The sequence below is a fragment of the Eptatretus burgeri genome, chromosome 4, assembly GCF_056783735.1.
Source record: "Eptatretus burgeri isolate ZD-2024b chromosome 4, Ebu_testis_v1, whole genome shotgun sequence".
Lineage (NCBI taxonomy): Eukaryota > Metazoa > Chordata > Myxini > Myxiniformes > Myxinidae > Eptatretus > Eptatretus burgeri.
This window is the reverse complement of record NC_140964.1, coordinates 26,469,943-26,488,821: the sequence shown is the minus strand read 5'-3', so window position 1 is coordinate 26,488,821 and position 18,879 is coordinate 26,469,943. Positions and strand designations below refer to the sequence as shown.

The window sequence follows — 18,879 nt, the reverse complement described above, 5'->3', positions numbered from 1 at the left end:
AACTCCTGGCAAAATGTGGATAATCCACAGTACTATGCAAAGAAGTGTAGAGCTTTTGAGGTGTCAACCACTCTGCTTAACTGCCACATTTTTCAGTTAGTACACACCAGAATCTGGGCCTTTCGACATTCCAGTTAATAACATCAGCAAAATAGGCACAGTGGGCCCGTTTCTAAACTATTTTATCATTTGGCATATGGCCTGCTTTGAACAAGTGGCTTTTTCGAGTGTGATGCGAGCTCTATACAACTGCTGGTTCCAAACTAACAGCTGAGACGACATGTGGAAAAGCCTTGCATCAAATGATGAGATCGGGAGGTTGAGAAAATGTGCATTTTGGCATCCACTGCAATGAAATTAATGGAGGAGTTCAGGGGGGCTAAAGATGTGGGTGTAATGGGGGAGGACCTGCTGAACGCACTCGTTTTTCAATGTCACACATTGCCCAAACATGCAGGCAGTGACAGCGGCTAGGGAGTGCTCTGTTTATTTAGATGGCTTACCCGCGACTGCCTAATTGATGTTCCACTGGGAAACACACTCCACAGGCTCTGTGCCGTGCAACGTTTTGCCTCAGGCGAGAGAGGCGCTGTGCAAGAGGAAATGTGGCGTCGGAGAAGGGAATGAATGGCATTGATGGCAAATGGCACGAGCGACTAAATTTAATGTTCGACATGTTATCCCGGCACGGCTTCAATTTGTACGAATGTTTGTCCTTAATTTGCATTGTCATTCCACTTCTTGTTTTTTTTTTTTTCTTCAGTGATGTCTCCCCTGACATGTTGTAATATGATCATGAGAGCAAAAGTAATTTTGTTTTTTTCCCCCATTTTGGTTTATATTTCATCACTCCATTTTAGAAAGCAGTTTATTGGGCCGCACTGCTCTCTTCGCTCTTCCTTGTTGGTTGCGAGAAGAGCCGCCGTGTTTCCTGACTGGAACGTCATGATGCAATCTTCGGAAGGCTTGTACGCAAATAAAATCATAAATTTGACTTTATATTCGATATGTACTCGTTGCTTGTTTTTAATTTGAAGGACGAGGGGCACTGTGTGTGAAAGGGGAGTATGGCACTTGATATTGCAGTGAATTCGTGCTAATTTTTCAGGAACGGTCGATCTATCGCTTTCGCTTCCTGGTGCCTTGCCACCAAAGGGCAGCCTTCAAAGAACGGGTCATGAATGCAAAAGGTCTCCATTGGAGGGTTATCTCTATAGGGAGTTTATTTCGGTGCATAATGGTGTGCATAAACTGTGTGTCGTGTCCTGTTTCTCCATGTCCTAGGTAAGCATGTTTGGGATTGGGATGGGGGGGGGGGGTGGCAGGGTGGGTGTTTGAGGCTGAATAGTTTGTCCATTTGGCTGCAGATGAAATACAATTATAGTGATGTTATTTTGTTGTTTTGACCTCAACATATCGTTTGATAGTGTTACAGATCACTTGAGATGATTTCATGTTTTTCCTTTGTATTTTAACCGTGTGCACCATTTGCGTTGTCATCGTCATCATCGTCGTCGTCCAAATCACGGCCCTTGAATAATTGACTTACAAAATAGTCCAGTCAAAATAAGGTTGGAGGTCACACTCATTGCAAGAAAAATGAAACCACTTTTATTTGTCTTCTTTAAGTACCTGTAATAACATATGAAAAATTCCAAGAAGTTCCTAGTGTGGAACATAGATTTCTGGGGGTGTCCAAAATCTGGCATATATAGGGACCTGGCGAAATTAGGTCATAGGTTACAAACACTTGGATTGGTCAAACTTCAATCATCGACATTGAATTTTACTATTAATATTTATTGTTTAGGTCACATTTGATATTTAAATGTCCTTTAAACCATGCCCATGGTCAAACTGAGGACCAGTCTGCACCCCCCCCCCCAACCCCACACACGCACATAGGTAGGGCCTAATTTAGATGAGGATACCTTTACCTTACTCGGCATTGTTGCAAACATTAAAAAGTATCATCAGTCATCTTGTTACCTTGGTCACTCATGTTCTCACATACACCTCTGCATTCCCCACATGCTGGATTACAGGGCAGTCCTTGTTGCCGACACCTGCAGTGCTTGGTTTGGCAGCCAGATTTGCAGTGGCATCTAACTACTTTTCGCAGTGCTTGTGGTGCGAAATCCAAGTCACTTGCCACTGGAAATAATGTTTCTCCTTGCACCCTCCAACCCCATGTCTCTGAATTAAGTTCTTCTCCTTTCCATGTCTGCACCTGATGATATACGCGCAAGGTGTGATACTTGGCAGCTGCCCGAGTTGGAGGAAGGGATTTTGGGTGGACCACTTGTTTTTTGGTGGCCAGAAGTTCAAGGTACTTTTGATGGCGAAGTATGTCCAAGTTCCTTGTGACCCCTGGATTTGCTTTGTATGTGCACATCAGAGCTTTATCACCTGCTTCTGAAATTCCTTCGTTTGATCTTCCTGGATCGTTGAAAACTTCAGCCGCCTTGACAAAAGATGGGCTGTTATTTGCCAATGAAAGAACTACAGCTTTTCCATGACCAAACAACCTTGAGGTAGTATCACATCCGAGAACAGCATGAAGAAACAAGATGTTTCTGCAAACTTTCTCACCTGGAGTCTTTTGCAGCTTCTTGATATCAAGGTATTGGATGGGAGAACCTGCTTTAGCCTGGGGCTGGAAGTATATATTCTTGTGCTTCTTAGTTGTGTAATGGATAAGCAAAAGCAGGAGATCTGTGTCGCTGCCAACCAGTATGGTCTGACCTTTCTTGGCCACTACCAGTGCCGTCTTCACTATCAAAAGATCAGCATCTCCTTTTGCATGATGAACATCACAGCCGGCCATTTCAAGATGCTTTCCAAGGAGATTTATGAAACGTTGCTTATTGTCTTTGTTTGACAGGAATTCATCCTTTTTCATTTGAAGAGGCATGTTTTCATGAAACTGAACTCCTTGGGCCTGCTTGGTACCAATGCGTCTTCTGTGAGTCCTATCCTTTGGAGTTGGACCACTCTGGTAACCATCAAACACTATGACTGGGTTTCCATACCTTTTGACATGAGCAACATAATTCTGGCAGATAGCATTGTATGTCTTCCCAGTTTCCCATGGTATCTTGTGCAGAAGAGCTCCACCATCAAGGACAAATTGGAATGTTGCAATCTCCATGTGAGTCTGTTCATCAGAAGGATCCCCAGCAAGGTCCCATAGAGCGTTAGCAGGTGCTGGCTTATTAGCTTTCAAGAGTTCGTTCCTTTTTTCAAACAGAGCAGGGGGATAGCCACAGAGTTCATAGCCAAATGCATCCTGAATACTTTCCTTTTGTGTGCTGACCATCACAAGCCTCTGAAACAGGAGAAGAGGATCAATGCTAACATCCTCACCATCGATGGAGATTTTGGACTTCGAATCCATTGCGACTGCCTGGTCTTTCTTCTTAAATGTGAACTTCAAAACTTGTTTTCCCTCCATGTCCCCTAAGATTTTACTGCCAATATCCTCTGCTCTGTCGACATTCACATTGTCTGTTGCAATAACACCAATATGTGCGATGTGACCAATACTTTTGACGATGCTACCCTACAAAGTTGGGAAGCCATTTTGGGGGGTAAAATGGGGGTAACTCGGGACAGGGGTGTTGTAGACACCTACGGCTTTCTGCAATGCAATCTCCAAAGGGTCCCCTACAATCGCCTTGTTGCATATATCTCTCATAGTTTCGGAGATAAAAAAATTAGGGAAAAGTGGCTTTCCAGCTGACCTGCTCACCACTGGCAATGGGTGATCCAACATAGCGGAATTGGCTTCAAGATCGTAACGCCACACCGCCTCCATACTATTATTCCTCCAAGGTTTACACGATATTTTCCTGAGAGAACACCTCAGAAAACATGGGAATAGACACCAAGTTGAATGGAATAGGGGAAGAAATGGCCAAATTACACAGTTTTTTAATACTGCATACTTGCCTGAAAAAGATTAAACAGTCACAATCATCCTAAAAACTCACCATGTTCCATACCTTCATTTACTTGGAATTTTCAGTCATTGATAAGGTAGAGCTAGAGGAACATAAAACAAGTGGTTTCATTTTTCTTACAATTAGTGTGAGGTTTGCCCCCATTTTGGCTTATTTTGACTGGACTAACAGGTGAAGATGAGTTCACACATGTCAATCCAATACAGCATACCCCAAATTATTTTGACTCATCTTGTGATTCCACGAGTGGGTTATTTGAATTGATGTGTAGTGCAAGGAAACAGAGCTGGTCTTCATTAAGTCAAATGGTCATGTGATCTGTTACCTCCTGACAACAGCCTGGTTTTGGCTCAGTGGTTCGGGTGGCAGCTTAGGATCCTAGGGTCCTGAGTTCAAGCCCCGTCGGCCGCTGAATTAATACACCAGGGGGTTGACTCAGCCTGTCATCCTTCTGAGGTCGGCGAAATGAGTACCAGTTCTAGTGTGCGTACTGGTAGAGGGGCACTGCATCAGCGACAGTCGCGCTTCAAGAAATGATAGCTACCCCGGTAGCTAAGTTGCCATACGACCACCACCTCCTGACTATGTTCTTTTGTTTGTTTTGTTTTTCAAAATTGCAGGCAACAGATATCGCCATTTCTGGACATTTGTACCCGTCACATTCTTAGCGTGCTCAAACTTGGAAGTGTGATTTTAATTTTGATGACAGGAGCTTGAGTCAACAGTCCCATTTAACTTTCATGTCGTTGTCATCGTCTTGTTCTTCTTCTTGTTCTTCTTCTCCCATGTTCTTCTTCTTCTTCTTCCATCTTCTTCTTCTTCTTCTTCTTCTTCTTTTCCCATGTTCTTGTGAGGTGAGCTGAGGAAAGTTTTTGCACTAAGTCTCACGAAATGGCTGGCCAGGCCCGATGCTCAATCAAGATTTGGGCAGGAATTTATAATTTGACCATGGTGCCGGTGATAGCTCACCTACACTTCACGAAGGACACTGTGGGATATTTAATGTCCACCAACTAATGCTAGCAGATGTGATGCGCAGTTTAACGTCCATCCGATGGACACACACATTGATAAATCACCCTGCCTGTGAAACACCAGAATGACATTTTTACCCTGAGCTGAGATTCGAACCCAGGTGAGACAGCTTGAGGCGAGTGTCCTCCAGGCCATCCTGTCAACCCCATTTAACTGTCCTATCCCAGGCTGAATTCATGTCATGGGAGGTAGATATAGGAGACCAGTCCTGAATTGAGATGGCTGCTTGCAGTCCCTGTAAATCTGCCTGAGTGAACTGTCAGACTCGCTAGTGCTGATGTGGTACTCTGAGAATAGTCAGAGAGATGTTGATTTTCAAACATATGATCAGACAAACCATTTGGAGCAGAGGAAGAGTAGGAGACATTTGCATGGAAATTTGTCATCACCAAGTCCAGAAGCGAGGATTTGCAATTTGGAGACATCTGGGTTGGAAAGTGCACATTTTGATTCAGTCCCATGGAGTCACAGAAGTACTTTGCTATTGTGCCATGGCTGGTGAGAGAGTTAACAACACTCAGCCAATTGACGTGGTGACGATTGAAATCACTACGTATGAGGAAAAGCAAGTTGGGATGAGTGGTTAATGTCAGTCCATGGTGTGTGTGTGTGTGTGTGTGTGTGTGTGTGTGTGTGTGTGTGTGTGTGTGTGTGTGTGTGTGTGTGTGTGTGTGTGTGTGTGTGTGTGTGTGTGTGTGTGTGTGTGTGTGTGTGTGTGTGTGTGAGAGAGACAGGGAGAGAGACGGACGGGGAGAGAGAGAGTGCGAGATATTTTATATATATATATATATATATATATATATATATATATATATATATATATATATATATATATATATATAGCCTGGTGTTGGCGCAGTGGTTAGGCAGTGGCTTGGGATCCAAAAGGTCCTGAGTTCAAGCCCCGTTGGGCCACTGAATTAATACACCAGGGGGTTGACTCAGCCTGTCATCCTTCCGAGGTCGGCGAAATGAGTACCAGTATACTGGGCCGGTGTATACCCCGGTTAAAATAGGTGTACCATATCCCTGTGTCGTAAGAGGCGACCAGGGTTGCGTCAGGAAGGGCATCCGGCGTAAAACATGTGCTAAATCACGATGCGGATCATACGAATGATCCGCTGTGGCGACCCCTAACGGGAGCAGCCGAAAGAAGAAGAAGAAGAAGATATATAGATATATATATATATATATTATACATTTATACATACATATATATATATATATATATATGATTATATACAATTATATATATGTATATATACAATTATATATATGTATATATACAATTATATATATATATATATATATATATATATATATATATATATATATATATATATATATATGAGATAGATTTGTCACTGCTTGGTTGATGGAACAACACACAGACAAACAAGAGGTTGGAGCAGAGGGCTCGTCACAGAAGAGGTATTTGTGGGGTTTGGTAGGTGTAAGGACAGTACAGTGACAGTGAGAAATTGAGTTATTGATGTATAGTGCAAATCCACTGTTATGTCAGGGTTAAAGCCTATCAAATCAGAGTATACAATCGCCAGAGAGAGACATTAAGGAGTCGGGGATGTCCTATGGGAGGATGGATTCTGTTAAACAGATGATGTCCAGTTTATCAGCAGCGGCCTGGATTGAGAGATCTGTCAGGTCGCAGCGGAGGCCTCGGATGTTTGAGATACAAACAGTTGGGGGGAAGGAAAGGAAAGGAGGCTTTGCTTTGGAAGGTGTGGGATTGAGGAAAGACTGAGAAGGTGTGGGATGGGGTGGAGTGGAGGCTTGAAGGGTGTGAGATGGTGTTGGATTGGTGGGGGGAGGGTGCATGATGGGGGGGGGGTTCTGGGAAGGGTGGGACCAAGGGGAAAGCTGAGCGGCAAGATTTGAGGGGCGGGGCAAGGGGAGATGTAAAACGAGGGGACATGAAGTGGAGGGATGCTGAAGAGGGAGACACAGGAGGTGTGGGATTGGAAGCAAGTGGACTCCCATTATAAGGAACCTCATAATAATGAGTTTTTTTCAAATGAGCCACTTTGTTTCTTTCTTCTCCCATGTATGGAACCATCTTCCAGAGGCTGTTCTGTCTCACTATTCCTTTCAGGGCTTCAAGCAAGCAGTGCACCGCCATCTCTTGTCATCCGCAATTCTGACCCGTGATCTTTATTAACCTCATTAACCTTTCATAGCTCAGTCATATTACTTGCTAGCTTCAGGGTTTATTCCTCTCGTCCCTCTCCTCTTTTCCTGTTCATTCATTCCCTTGATGTTTATCCCATCATCAGTTATGCCTTGCTCTTGCATGAGCCTCTCTCCTGTAAAGAAAATATAAAAAAACAAAGAAATTCAACTCGCTCTAACAAGCGTTGAAATGCATAGACTTGCATTTATTGAAAAAAAAAATTAAATCCCATCGAGCCATTGCAGAGAAATTATAGACAGTAATTGTAAAGTTATTTTAATGGCCAGTTTATTAAGCTCTCTGATGACCAAAATGAAACTAAATCAAACCATACAAGGTGACAGTCAAAGGCGCTAGGGTCTTCCACTCATGGTGGAAACATGCCGAGAGCAAGACAGGCATTATGATGTCAACCAAGATTGGCATCTACCGTGCAGTAATGCCACCAACTCAACTGTGGGGTCATCACTTCTGCACTACATGCAGCTCCCAGATATGATGCTTTGAGGGCCTCCATCAGCGCTACCTCAAATCTACTGATTTTGTTGTTGTCTCCTCCACAATGTATTTTAGAATATGCTCATGAGTTTATGACATCTTTTTCCAATGAAGATGTCGTCAGTTTGGTTCTTTAAGTGATCTCCCAGTGAGAACCAAGTCTATCTCTTTCATTTGTGGTGTGATATCAGTGTAACAGATGTTGCGTCGTGTGAACATCCTCAGTTGTGCGATAACTATCAAGATATTGTTTTTTTTTATTTTTGCTCCACTTGCGCGAAATGAAAAGTGGGTTTAAGCAATCAGTTCACTTCTGTCTCTGTCCTTCTGTTGACAAATGACAATTTATGATCAAGGAACAATTTGGTTTCAATCAAATGTTATATTTTGAACACAAAAAGGAACACGAGTCAGAAAACAAACCTGTAGTTTAGCAGTACTTTGGCTCTGAATTTGTCCCGATCAAGCATGCGCAAAGAGGAGTGAAATAAAAACAAATTCACTCTGTCTGCAAACAAAATTGAAAGTCATTCCAAACAGGAACCTTCCTGTTTTTAGCGGTCATAAAGGACAAAAACAACAGAAATGAATAATTAATGTAATGTGTTAAATAAGGTGGTGTAAAAGACACTGCATCAACAGCGGTAAACTTCTGGATTTTTTTTTCTTTGACCTTTAAACCCTTTATTTTATTTCAGTTGAATTATATCCTTGAACACGAGAACATAAATCACCTTGTTGCCACTTTCAAAACCCCTTCCGTTTAGCAGTACTTGGACAAAATATTTTGGCATTTTACATCATCACAACATTTTACCACTGATTGGGACTTGGAACCTGAAGAAATGACTGTCTTCAACTGTTATACACCAGGAGAACCACCACCAAGGCACTTGATTACCTCCGCCACCGAAGATGGAGGTTATGTGTTCAGCCTTGTTTGTTTGTTTGTGAGCAGGATATCTCAAAAAGTTGTGGATGGAATCAGATGAAATTTGGTGGACTGACTGAGTGTGTGACGTGGACTAATTGATTCGATTTTGGTGAAGATGCGAATCTGGATACGATATTTTTTTTAATTTGCTTAGTGATTCATCACCATTTAGAGATGGGGCCAAAAACGATAAATAGCATGATATTTCAAAAAGGTTGTTCGTGAGTATGGACAAAACTTGGTGGATGAGTTGATGAGGTGACGAGGACAAGCCGAATCGATTTTGGTTCAGGTCCGGATCCAGATCCGGCCTATCGGTAGGACACAAAACAAACTTTTCAGCCTCGTGGAGGTATGCACTCTACTGAGTGCCGTTCTAGTTTCAAACATGTTATCGGCCCAGTCATTATCTGCATCAATTTTATCAAGCCTCGGGCTTTGATTACTCACCAGTTCGGAGATTTCCTGATGACCTGGATTTGAATGAGGAATATCTCTTCTCTCATTCCGATGTACGCTGGCTCAGTTTGTATAAAATGTTGAAATGGTTCTGTGATCTCAAAGATGCTGTGTCATCCTTCATTGGTATGAAAGGGAAGCCAATGCAAGAATGATGAGTTGCTGGCTGATTTGGCATTTCTCGTCAACATTACGACACATCTCAATGACTTGAACATCACATTGCAGAAAAGAGGCCAACTGATTCACGAGTTGTGTAACCACATCAAATATTTTCAAAACGGACTGCGATTGTGGCAAACGCAGCAACTGCGAGACGACGCATCTCACTTCCCAACCATACCCGAAGTCCTCGGGAACGGACTCCCAGGAAAAGGAAGCAGATTTGTTGCTGAGCTTGATGATTTGATCCAGGAATTCCGATCCCATTTTGATTTCAGAAGAGAAGAATTCCGATCCTGCTCTGACTCTCTGGAAAATCCTCTTTATCTCTCTGCTGATGACTACATCCTCTGCCGTACTATCTGTCATCCCTCAGATCAGCAAGCAGCAGCCTCTTCACTCTTCGCAGACCGAGATAAAATCACAATCTGATACAACACGTGGAACATGCTTCAGACAAAGTCTCAATCCTGACAAATCTCACACACTCACGATGTCTCTCGTCTGGGACCCCCCCCCCTCTACTTTCTCAGCAATCCTCTTCAAAAGTCCTTTCATTGAAGCTTCTGGTCCTCACTATCTGCTATGATCTTTCCTGGGAAAGCCACATTTCCAAGCTGCCCAACAAAGCCAGTCGCCGACTGGGCATCCTCCGTCATGCAAAGTCCTTCCTTGGCACACCTGAGCTCCTGACCACATACAAAGCTTTTGTCCACAGCCTGATGGAGTACTGCTTTCCCTCTGCACTGGTGCATCCGCCTCTTTCCTTTCTTGGCTTCACACTGTGGAAACCAAGGCATTTAGGTTCATTGGTATCTCCTGCGATGAGACTGAGTCTTTGGGTCTCTCACTCTCTCACCGCAGGCAGGTCGGTGGTCTTTCTGTCCTCTACCATCTCCTCCTCTCCGGCCTCGTCCCCCCTGCTCTGTCTGAGATATGTCCCCCCACCATATTTCCTCAAGGCGCTCAAGGTTCGCCAGCAATTCCATTCTTGTAAATCTACCAAAATCACGAACCACTGCTCACCTTCGCTCTTTCATTCCTCTTTTTTTCCCGCCTTTGGAGCAAACTCCCACATTCTCTTCAATCCCACTCTTCCCTCCAGGTCTTCAAAACAGCTGTTCACCACCACCTCTTATCTTCCCCCATTCCAAACCACAATCTTTTCGACCTCCGCTAATCCACCCCAAACCCACCTCCTTCAAATTCCCTGCTTTCCTTCCTGAAAGTTCCTGTTTATAAGGACCTGAAAGTCCCTGTAGTGTCCATCTTGTTTACCCCGTGTTCCCTGCCCCATCTCTCTCCCTTCCACAGGATCTCCTCATGTCTCTGTTCCACACTGTTTTTTCCTTCCCTCTCCCGCCCCTCATGTCTCCTGCTCCCCTTGTTTTATGTCCTGTTTGTTAGCTCTCATACGAGCCTTGACATTGTGCACCAAAAAAAAAATAGCCTCAGTATCCTCTGTGAACTATTCCATGTTGCTGCTAAAGGTGCTCCAGCTCATCTCCAGATGGAGCTGACAGAACAAAAGAGGACCTTGATCTGAAGTTGAAGTATCAAGGCATCAGATTCAGTACTTTTATAGCAAATACTTCCCAAGGGACAAATATCCTTGCCTTATGGCATTTCCACTGAAGAAGATTTCGCTCTTCGGCAGCACTTCTGCATGCGAGCAGTTCTTCTCACAAACGAAGTACATACAGTTCAACCAAAGATTCAGGCTGCCACTCCATCGACTTTATGGGGAGTTTCCTGGGGCTGAGAGTCATGACTTCAGACATCTCTGCAAATCTTGGACATCTCGTGAAAGGCATCCAAGCTCAGGTATCCCACCAAACTCGATTGGAGATGGACTCATGAACTTGGAAGTCTCTACTTAGACTCACATATTCTGTCGTATATAAGTCACCATCCCTGACAATGGTGTTGTCTCAATGTTCCTTCCGCTTTCTGAAGCATTGAGTTCAGGGCTACACTTTTGGTTGCAATTGATCAAAATTTTCCATGTTTTCCTCCATAAATTGTTTGCTGGCATGCTCAATTTCAGGAAAATATCATTGGTGCCTTTTGAATTGCAAGGTGTTGTCCATTGTACCAAACACACCTGCTCACGCGCCAAGAAAACATTATTTTGATTTCTTCTCAGGAATGCGGCCCACAGGCACGTTCCAAAATCTTCGTGTGGCCCATGACTCGGAAAAGGTTCCCATTGTAATAATAAAGGTTCCCATTGTAATATTAAAGGTACACCTGGCAGAATGGCCTTGAGGTACGCATACTTGCCTCTGAGCCATCCAGCCTGAGTTTGAATCCTGTAAACTGTAATCCTGGTGTCTCGTAGGCAGGGCGATTCATCAATGTGCATGCCATCCCTATGATGGGCATTGAACTGGGTGTCCCATCTGCCAGCATTAGTTGGTGGACATTAAAGATCCCCACAGTGTCCATCGTGAAGGTTGGACGAGCTATCTCCAGCTTGCTGGCCAAGTTCTGAATTCCTGCTCTAACCTACAGAGGGCGTTACATCAGCGGCACAGCTACACCCTCGGCGAATGATGCGACTTGCAGCCGTGTGAGCTCTTGGTCAGCCAAGAAGTGAGCTCTTGGTCTGCTGCTTGCCCGTGTTAGTTTCGACAAGAAATCGACTCCTTTGTTTTGTGAAGATCCTTCTCACTTTGATGCAACCTTTAGATGACAGACAGCTTTGTGTGTGTGCATTTTGTTTGTTTTTTAAAGGCTATCTTAATGAGCTTGAAACAAAATGAATGAACTTTATCCGTTCATTGTTACGAATGAATAAACTTATAGATTGGTAACTTTGTGTTACTCGGGGACTTCATCGCATTATTAGCATCTTAAATGCAATTGTGCTGTGAGATCAAAGAGCCACCTTATGGTGCTTATGGCTTTACGAATGAAAAGTTAATCTCATAAACATTTGTTTTGTACGTATGTGATTGTGACTGGAAGGTGACGGCTGTTTTAAATTCTGCCAGTGGCTTGTTTTACCGTTGATGATCCATATGGACTTCCACAAATCTGCCACTGCTCAAAACATTCCTGGCTTGAACCATTGCTTCTCGACCCCCCCCCCACCCCCCAAACCCCCTGCACCCTCCACCACCTCCTTTCCTTCCTAACCTCCCACGCCTTCCTCTTCCATCATCCACCAGACGAATGATGTTTTTGGCTCGAGCAAGAGCATTTTCTCACTAACTGGACCAAAACCCAGGTGCAAGGTTCTGGGATGGCCCCTTCCAATCGGTCACATTCTGGACTTAATTGTGACTCAAAGCATCTAGTGCATTGTTTTGAAATGAAGTAAGAACCTGTGTTTATGCTGGTGCTGCTCTTTAATCGATTTTAAATGTCAGAATTGGCTTGCTGCATCATAAACAATATAAAAGTCATCTTTGTAGCTTTTTTGTTGGACTGAAAGAGGAAATTTTCTTTTTCCTCTGGGCTTTCGTGTTTAGTGTTTGGCTCAGAGACATTTTCATTGGTTGGGCAGCTATGCATATTGTAAAGCTTGGTGGTTGGCTGGTTTCCTTCAAAACAAAATTATTTTGAGCATCTATGATTGATGGGGTTCTCAATTATTTAATTATTTTTGAATGCATTTTTACTTGAACCTTGAATATATTTTGAACGTGTTATTTTTCCTCATGTGCCAAATGTATCCAAGTTTTGAAAACTTTGGCATTTGTCTCTGCCTGCAGTTTGTAACAATCTAAATGGATTAGTGAGTTGTTTTCATTCAAACCGTATGCCTGTTTGGGTTGTCGTGGTACTGTGCCGGTGAGAATTGCAAACCTCTGCTGCTGTTTCATTCGCATTGTTACATTTTGGATTTTGTTGAACCATGAACGCCCTCTGTTTGTGCTGTGTTGGCACAAGATGACTCTCATGCCAACATGCCTCTGTTACCTATTGCAGATAAGACGTCTGAGCAAGACTCGTACCAGTACACGAGGGAAGCGGGTGTTTCCAGCTGCCATCAGGTTAGTGAAGTGATCTGCGCCCCTTACGACAACGTCTCAAAGCGTTGCCTTGCTGTTTTTCCAACTGTTCAAGTTTGCGGATATTTTGGAGCGACATCGTTTCATATTTTACTGTGCACATTATCTCTTGCTGTTTTCATGACTCATAACAATTTCTGCAAAGTCACTTTTGTGCGTTTTGGCTTGGAAGAGAGAGTTTTTGGGGTCGGGGTATGGGTAGGGGTGAGATGGGGAAGTGGGGGAAGCAATGTCTCAAAATGACTGTGCCGGTGTGTATCGATTGTGTTTGTCTGAAAACTGTGCTGTAAAAGCACAATAGCAGTGCTAATGGTCTGTAAAGTTTAACCCCAGGCTCAAATTACTGTATTGTGTTGTCAAGCTCTTTCTGGTTCTCAAGTTTGACCTCAAATGCACCAACATCCTTCCTTTCTTTTTCTCTACATCTTCAGCTCACACTAAAAGTCCTGCAACGTGGGGGGGGGGGGTCGTGAGAGGTTGGGAGGGGGGACATTCAAAACGTTCAATGAGCGAGATAATCACAATATTCCAAGACACGCGAATGCTTTATTTTTCATTTTACAATACATAAGCAATTGATTGTAATTAAGACCGATGTAAATATATGATTGATACATATGCCTCATGATATACATATCTTTTTCGCTCGTCTCGGACTGTTGCGAGTATCACGTTTGCAGAACCTTTTGAACGCCCAACGTACTCCGTACAAACGATTGCAGCATAATCGAGTGCAAGTAAAAGCCTCTTGCCCTGTTCATGACGACAACATCGAACGCTGCTTTCATCTCCATCATGACAACTTTGCATAAACCATATTCTGTCGATGATGTAGTTGTACCAGATTATTTGTTGCAATGGAATTGCAAAGTAGAGGGATATAAGATTTTACTTAAGGATTGGAAGTTTATTCATGCATTATTTAAAATGCGCTATTTTACGTGCATATGAGCGGCGGTGGTGTAGGTTGGCGTTGTGGGAAGGTAATTACGAGCAGTCGTGGAGGAATGTGCATCTTGGAGTATTATATAATGTACACTTCATCGAACCAAGAAAAAAGATATCTTGAAAGCTTTGTTCCGCACCAGTTATATCAAAACACAAGCATGCGCACACATCGATGGGTTTTCATTCATCATGTTATAAATGGAGGCTGAAACTTTGTGTGCAACTCTTAAATAACCTGTTTTCTGTCCTTAATCCACGTTTGTGAACCTTGTTTTAAGTACAGTCAGAGGATGAAAGAATTTGTCTTCAATACTCAGGTGAAAGCATTTTCCACGATTAGCTTCAACTGCCATTCGCCTGATAATACTAAAATATGCCCTTTGGTGTCTGTCTGTCTGTCTGTCTGTCTGTCTGTCTGTCTGACTGTTTTTTTTCACTGTGATACATTCAGTCGTTACTTATCCAATCTCAACCAAACTTTACAGGGAGACTTAAGGGTCACATGACAGAGGTTGTAGCGATTTTACTTGCCCCACCCCTGAAGGGCGATTTGTGCCTTGCACAAACTCCGTGTTGAGGTGTATAAGAGGTTATCATGGCTTTGATGGGGCACACCTTCCGTAAAAATTATTACAACCACAAACGATTCAGTCATTTCTGTCCAACATGCAATTACGTTTTTAAACAGTCGCTTTGAAACGGGAAGAAGTTTGGAGGAAGGAATGTGCTTAAGGAATTCTATGCTTATTGCGTCCCGCTCGGATGAACGGATCAGAGGTGTCTCGACTTGCTAGACCTCGAGATAATCAGCAATGATCTTTGGGTAATAGAGCTGCTTGCATGAGTCTTTACGTGTGAATGATGAATCCCAATGCCTGCCAGATATTTTTGGCCATCAGATTATATGTGGACAGTATATGGAATGTTTATAACATATCTTGGAGCCTCATATGTGATTTATCCCGGTCATGGTTTCAAGTGTGATGTGCAATATTGCCACCGACACCCTTTTGGCCCAATTGTGACCTTTATTTGATGCATAAACATATTCCTCAGGTTCGTTGGCATTTTGAGATTTTGCACCGTGTGTTCCATTACCAATCAGCTTGCTGTTGCTTGCCAAGCCAGCCGTTCCGTGTCAAACGTTTCGTTGGAGTGCGTGACGAGCACGGACTCGTGATCCCCTTCGCCCTCCTCTCCCCGTATTCGCTCCTGTAGGGAGTGGCTGTTTCTCATTACTGAAAACAGAGGATGCCCAATTGGCCAGTCACTGACCAGGTATCTTCTATCATGAAAAGCCCTTCCTTGGCACACCTGAACTCTTATCCACCGACAAAGCCTTCATCTACAGCTTGATGGAATACTACTCTGCACTGTGGGCTGACACCCCTGCCTCACACCTTGCTCAGCTTGACACTGTGGAAGCCAAGGCCTTCACGATCATTGGACTCTCCTGCGATGAAGCTGACTCGATAGACTATCACTTTGCCATTGCAGACAGGTCGGTTTTCTCTCTGTCTTTTTTCGCCTCCTTTCTGGTCTTGCACCCTCTGCTCTTTCTGTGCACCCCCACCCCATCCACCACCCACTTCTCAACCCTCCCCCAGGTTTCTGCCGGGCACACGTGGTCCACCATCAACTCTCTTCGGGTGAAAATCCAGAATCACTGCTCACCTCCACTCATGTGTTCCTCTTTTTTTTCCCCCCTGTTGAATCAACTTCCACATTCTCTTCAATGTCATTCTCACCTTCTTCCCCCAAACCTTTATTCTTTATTTTTTATTTTTTTTGCACACAACTAGTAAGTATATGTGCATATTCAGACAGCATATGTTGTGCTTATGCCTTTGCACAATGAATGATTGCACTGACTTGCAACCAATAATGTAATTGTGGACTATGTTACCGTCACCTTGTGTTTGTTTGTGTAGAATTAAGCGTGACCCGCAAACAGATGGACGCTTCTTCTTTTCGTGATAGATTACTTTGTTTGCACAAGTAGATGCTCCACAGACTTTTGGAAAATTTTAGAATTTGTTTTTCTCCAGCATGCTCATTGAAAATGAAAGTTTCCCCTCACAGTTCAGCAAAGTTTAATCCCCAGGGACTGTAGATACTGGCTGAAAATAGAGCGCAACAATCGCTGCCTACCTTCATGTCTTGTTTGTTCCTCTAACTTGTCCTCCCTTGTGCCTTGTGCCATGCCCCCCACTTTGCTATTTTCCTTCTAAACCCCTGGCCAAGCATCCCTGCCTTGCCACGAAGTGGTCATCGTTAAACCACAGCCATGTGAAGGGATAGGATGACAGGCAAGTGTGCTGGGGATGGCGTTTTCAAGGGATCCCTTGGGATTTTGTAGCAAGCGGGCTGCCTTCCCATGATGGAGTGCTTTTAATAGCCATAGCGACAGGCAAGAGGGTGACGGGCCCTCCCAAAACTCACCCTCACCACACTGACAAACAAAGAGCTGCTTTGTTTTGAGGGGTTGCTGCAAGAAGGAAGGGTTTAAAAAAAAAAAAAAATGGAGAGGGGCATTCGGGTGGAGAACATTGTCAGTTTGTCTGGCATCGGAGATGGAGGGGCAAAGGAATAGATGGAGTCAGAAAGAATGGAAGGCCTAACAGCCTGAGCTTTCAGTGTTGTAAGGCCAGGGATGCTTACAAGCTTGTGTTTGCATATGAAGAGGCATAGCATGTACAGAAGAAGGATTACAAGATCTATGAGATAGACGAGTAATAACAGGGATGAACTTTGGAATGAAAGTGAACATCGGCAAAACCAAAGTGATGCATATCTCAAAATCATCAATAAATATTTACATCTTCATCAAAGGAAAACAACTCGAACAGGTGCAAGAATTCAAGTACTGAGAAAGCATATCTGCAGATGGAAAGTGCAACAAAAAAAAATAACAAGGATATCAATGGGAAAGGCTACATTTAGGATTAAGAGACAATTGCTAACCGGAAAGCTGAATCAACAAGTCAGGAAGCGACTTGTAAACAGCTGGATTTGGAGTGGTGTTTTGTATGGATGTGAGATTTGGACTTTCTGGAAGTTGAGACGAACTCATTAAAAGACTGGCACAGGACAGAGAGGTGTGGAGAAGACTATGAAACATCATGTGTACTTTGAGCAGAGTACTGATGATGATGATGATGATGATGATGATGATGATGATGATGATGATGATGTAACTCAAATTGACTTTGACTGTCTGACACGAACCAATGTTTCAAATGAACATGCACCATTATTATTATTATTATTATTATTATTATTATTATTATTATTATTATGTTGAGGCTTGTGAGAGGATTTTGAAAAGGCCTGATTGATACGACCTGCGGTAACCAAAATATCCTTGATGTGTTGCACGACATCATTTGATTTGTGTTGTGGAAATTTGTTTGACATTGGAAAGATTTTCATGTTTTAATTTTTTTTTATGAGTCAAAATATGGGGCCTTGTCTTCTATTCCGTAAGGAGAGGTTGGATTCAAGAAGACAAATCATGACTGCTCAGGTTACCTACATGAGTAAAACAAGGTCAATTCTTCCACCAATACCCTCCCCTCCCCCATTTACTCAATGCTTTCATTTATCTCACTCCTCTTCTCTCGCCTGCTCTCCACAAAATCTGAACTGCGTGACTAATCCGACCTTGACCCCATGGATTGAGTGTACAATTAATCACCGCTTGGGCATTTTGTGGGACTGGGTGGTCAGCCATGCCTAAAGGAGGCAAGAGGTTAGTCTTTGATAGAGAGAAAGGGGGGCAGAGGAGGAGAGGGAGGAGTGTATAGTTGTCGTGGTGTTAGCAGACCTTTTTTTTCTTCTTTTTTTTTACAGGAAGGGTACATTTGAAGGTATACTTTTTTTCTGCATTTATCTGCTTCAATGTTCCCTTCCACCTCCACATCCTGAGCATGTTCAGTTTTCTGTTGCTTCGTTTTTTTCATGTCCTAGTCTGTATATTTATATGTGTGTGTGTGTGTGTGTATATGTATATATATATATATATATATATATATATATATATATATATATATATATATATATATATATATATATATATATATATATATATGTATGTATAGATACATATGTATATGTGTATAGATACATATGTATATGTGTATAGATACATATGTATATGTGTATAGATACATATGTATATATATATATATATATATATATATATATATATATATATATATATATAAATATATATATATATATATTGTTGTGGTTGACGAAATTCACAAACCACCATTCAGGTCCCTTAGGTGAGATATCTCAGTAAGTATATGTGTAGTTAGGCCCAAACCCGTTGTCTAGAGGGAACAAATGTCATTCATGCGGGCTGCGACTCTTCAGGATAGCCGTTTTTCTTTTACTATCTTTATTTTGGGCCAGCCGCCATTATTACCACCACCAACCACGTCTCAACAGCCATCACAACAACAACCACCAACCACAACGCCGCTTCACAATAACAACCACCAACCACAACGCCGCTTACTAACAACAACCACCAACCACAACTCCGCTTCACCACAACCGCCACGACCTTTACCGTCACAACTCGCCACCGTCGCATCGCCACCATTCTCGCGCCACTTGTGGGCGCCGATACTGGACTCGTGTAGGGCGCGCACCGAGCAGCGTGTT

At 43.0% G+C, this 18,879-nt stretch overlaps 1 protein-coding gene across 1 annotated transcript in view; it reads left to right on the top strand.

The window, feature by feature from the left end:
• The window catches only part of LOC147027672 (transcription factor 12-like), a 415,122-nt gene that overhangs the window by 244,362 nt on the left and 151,881 nt on the right, over positions 1–18,879 (top strand). The window contains exon 7 of the mRNA XM_085877215.1: positions 13,175–13,239. Within this exon, the coding sequence (XP_085733341.1) occupies positions 13,175–13,239 (65 nt within the window). The remainder of the gene's footprint in view (positions 1–13,174; positions 13,240–18,879) is intronic.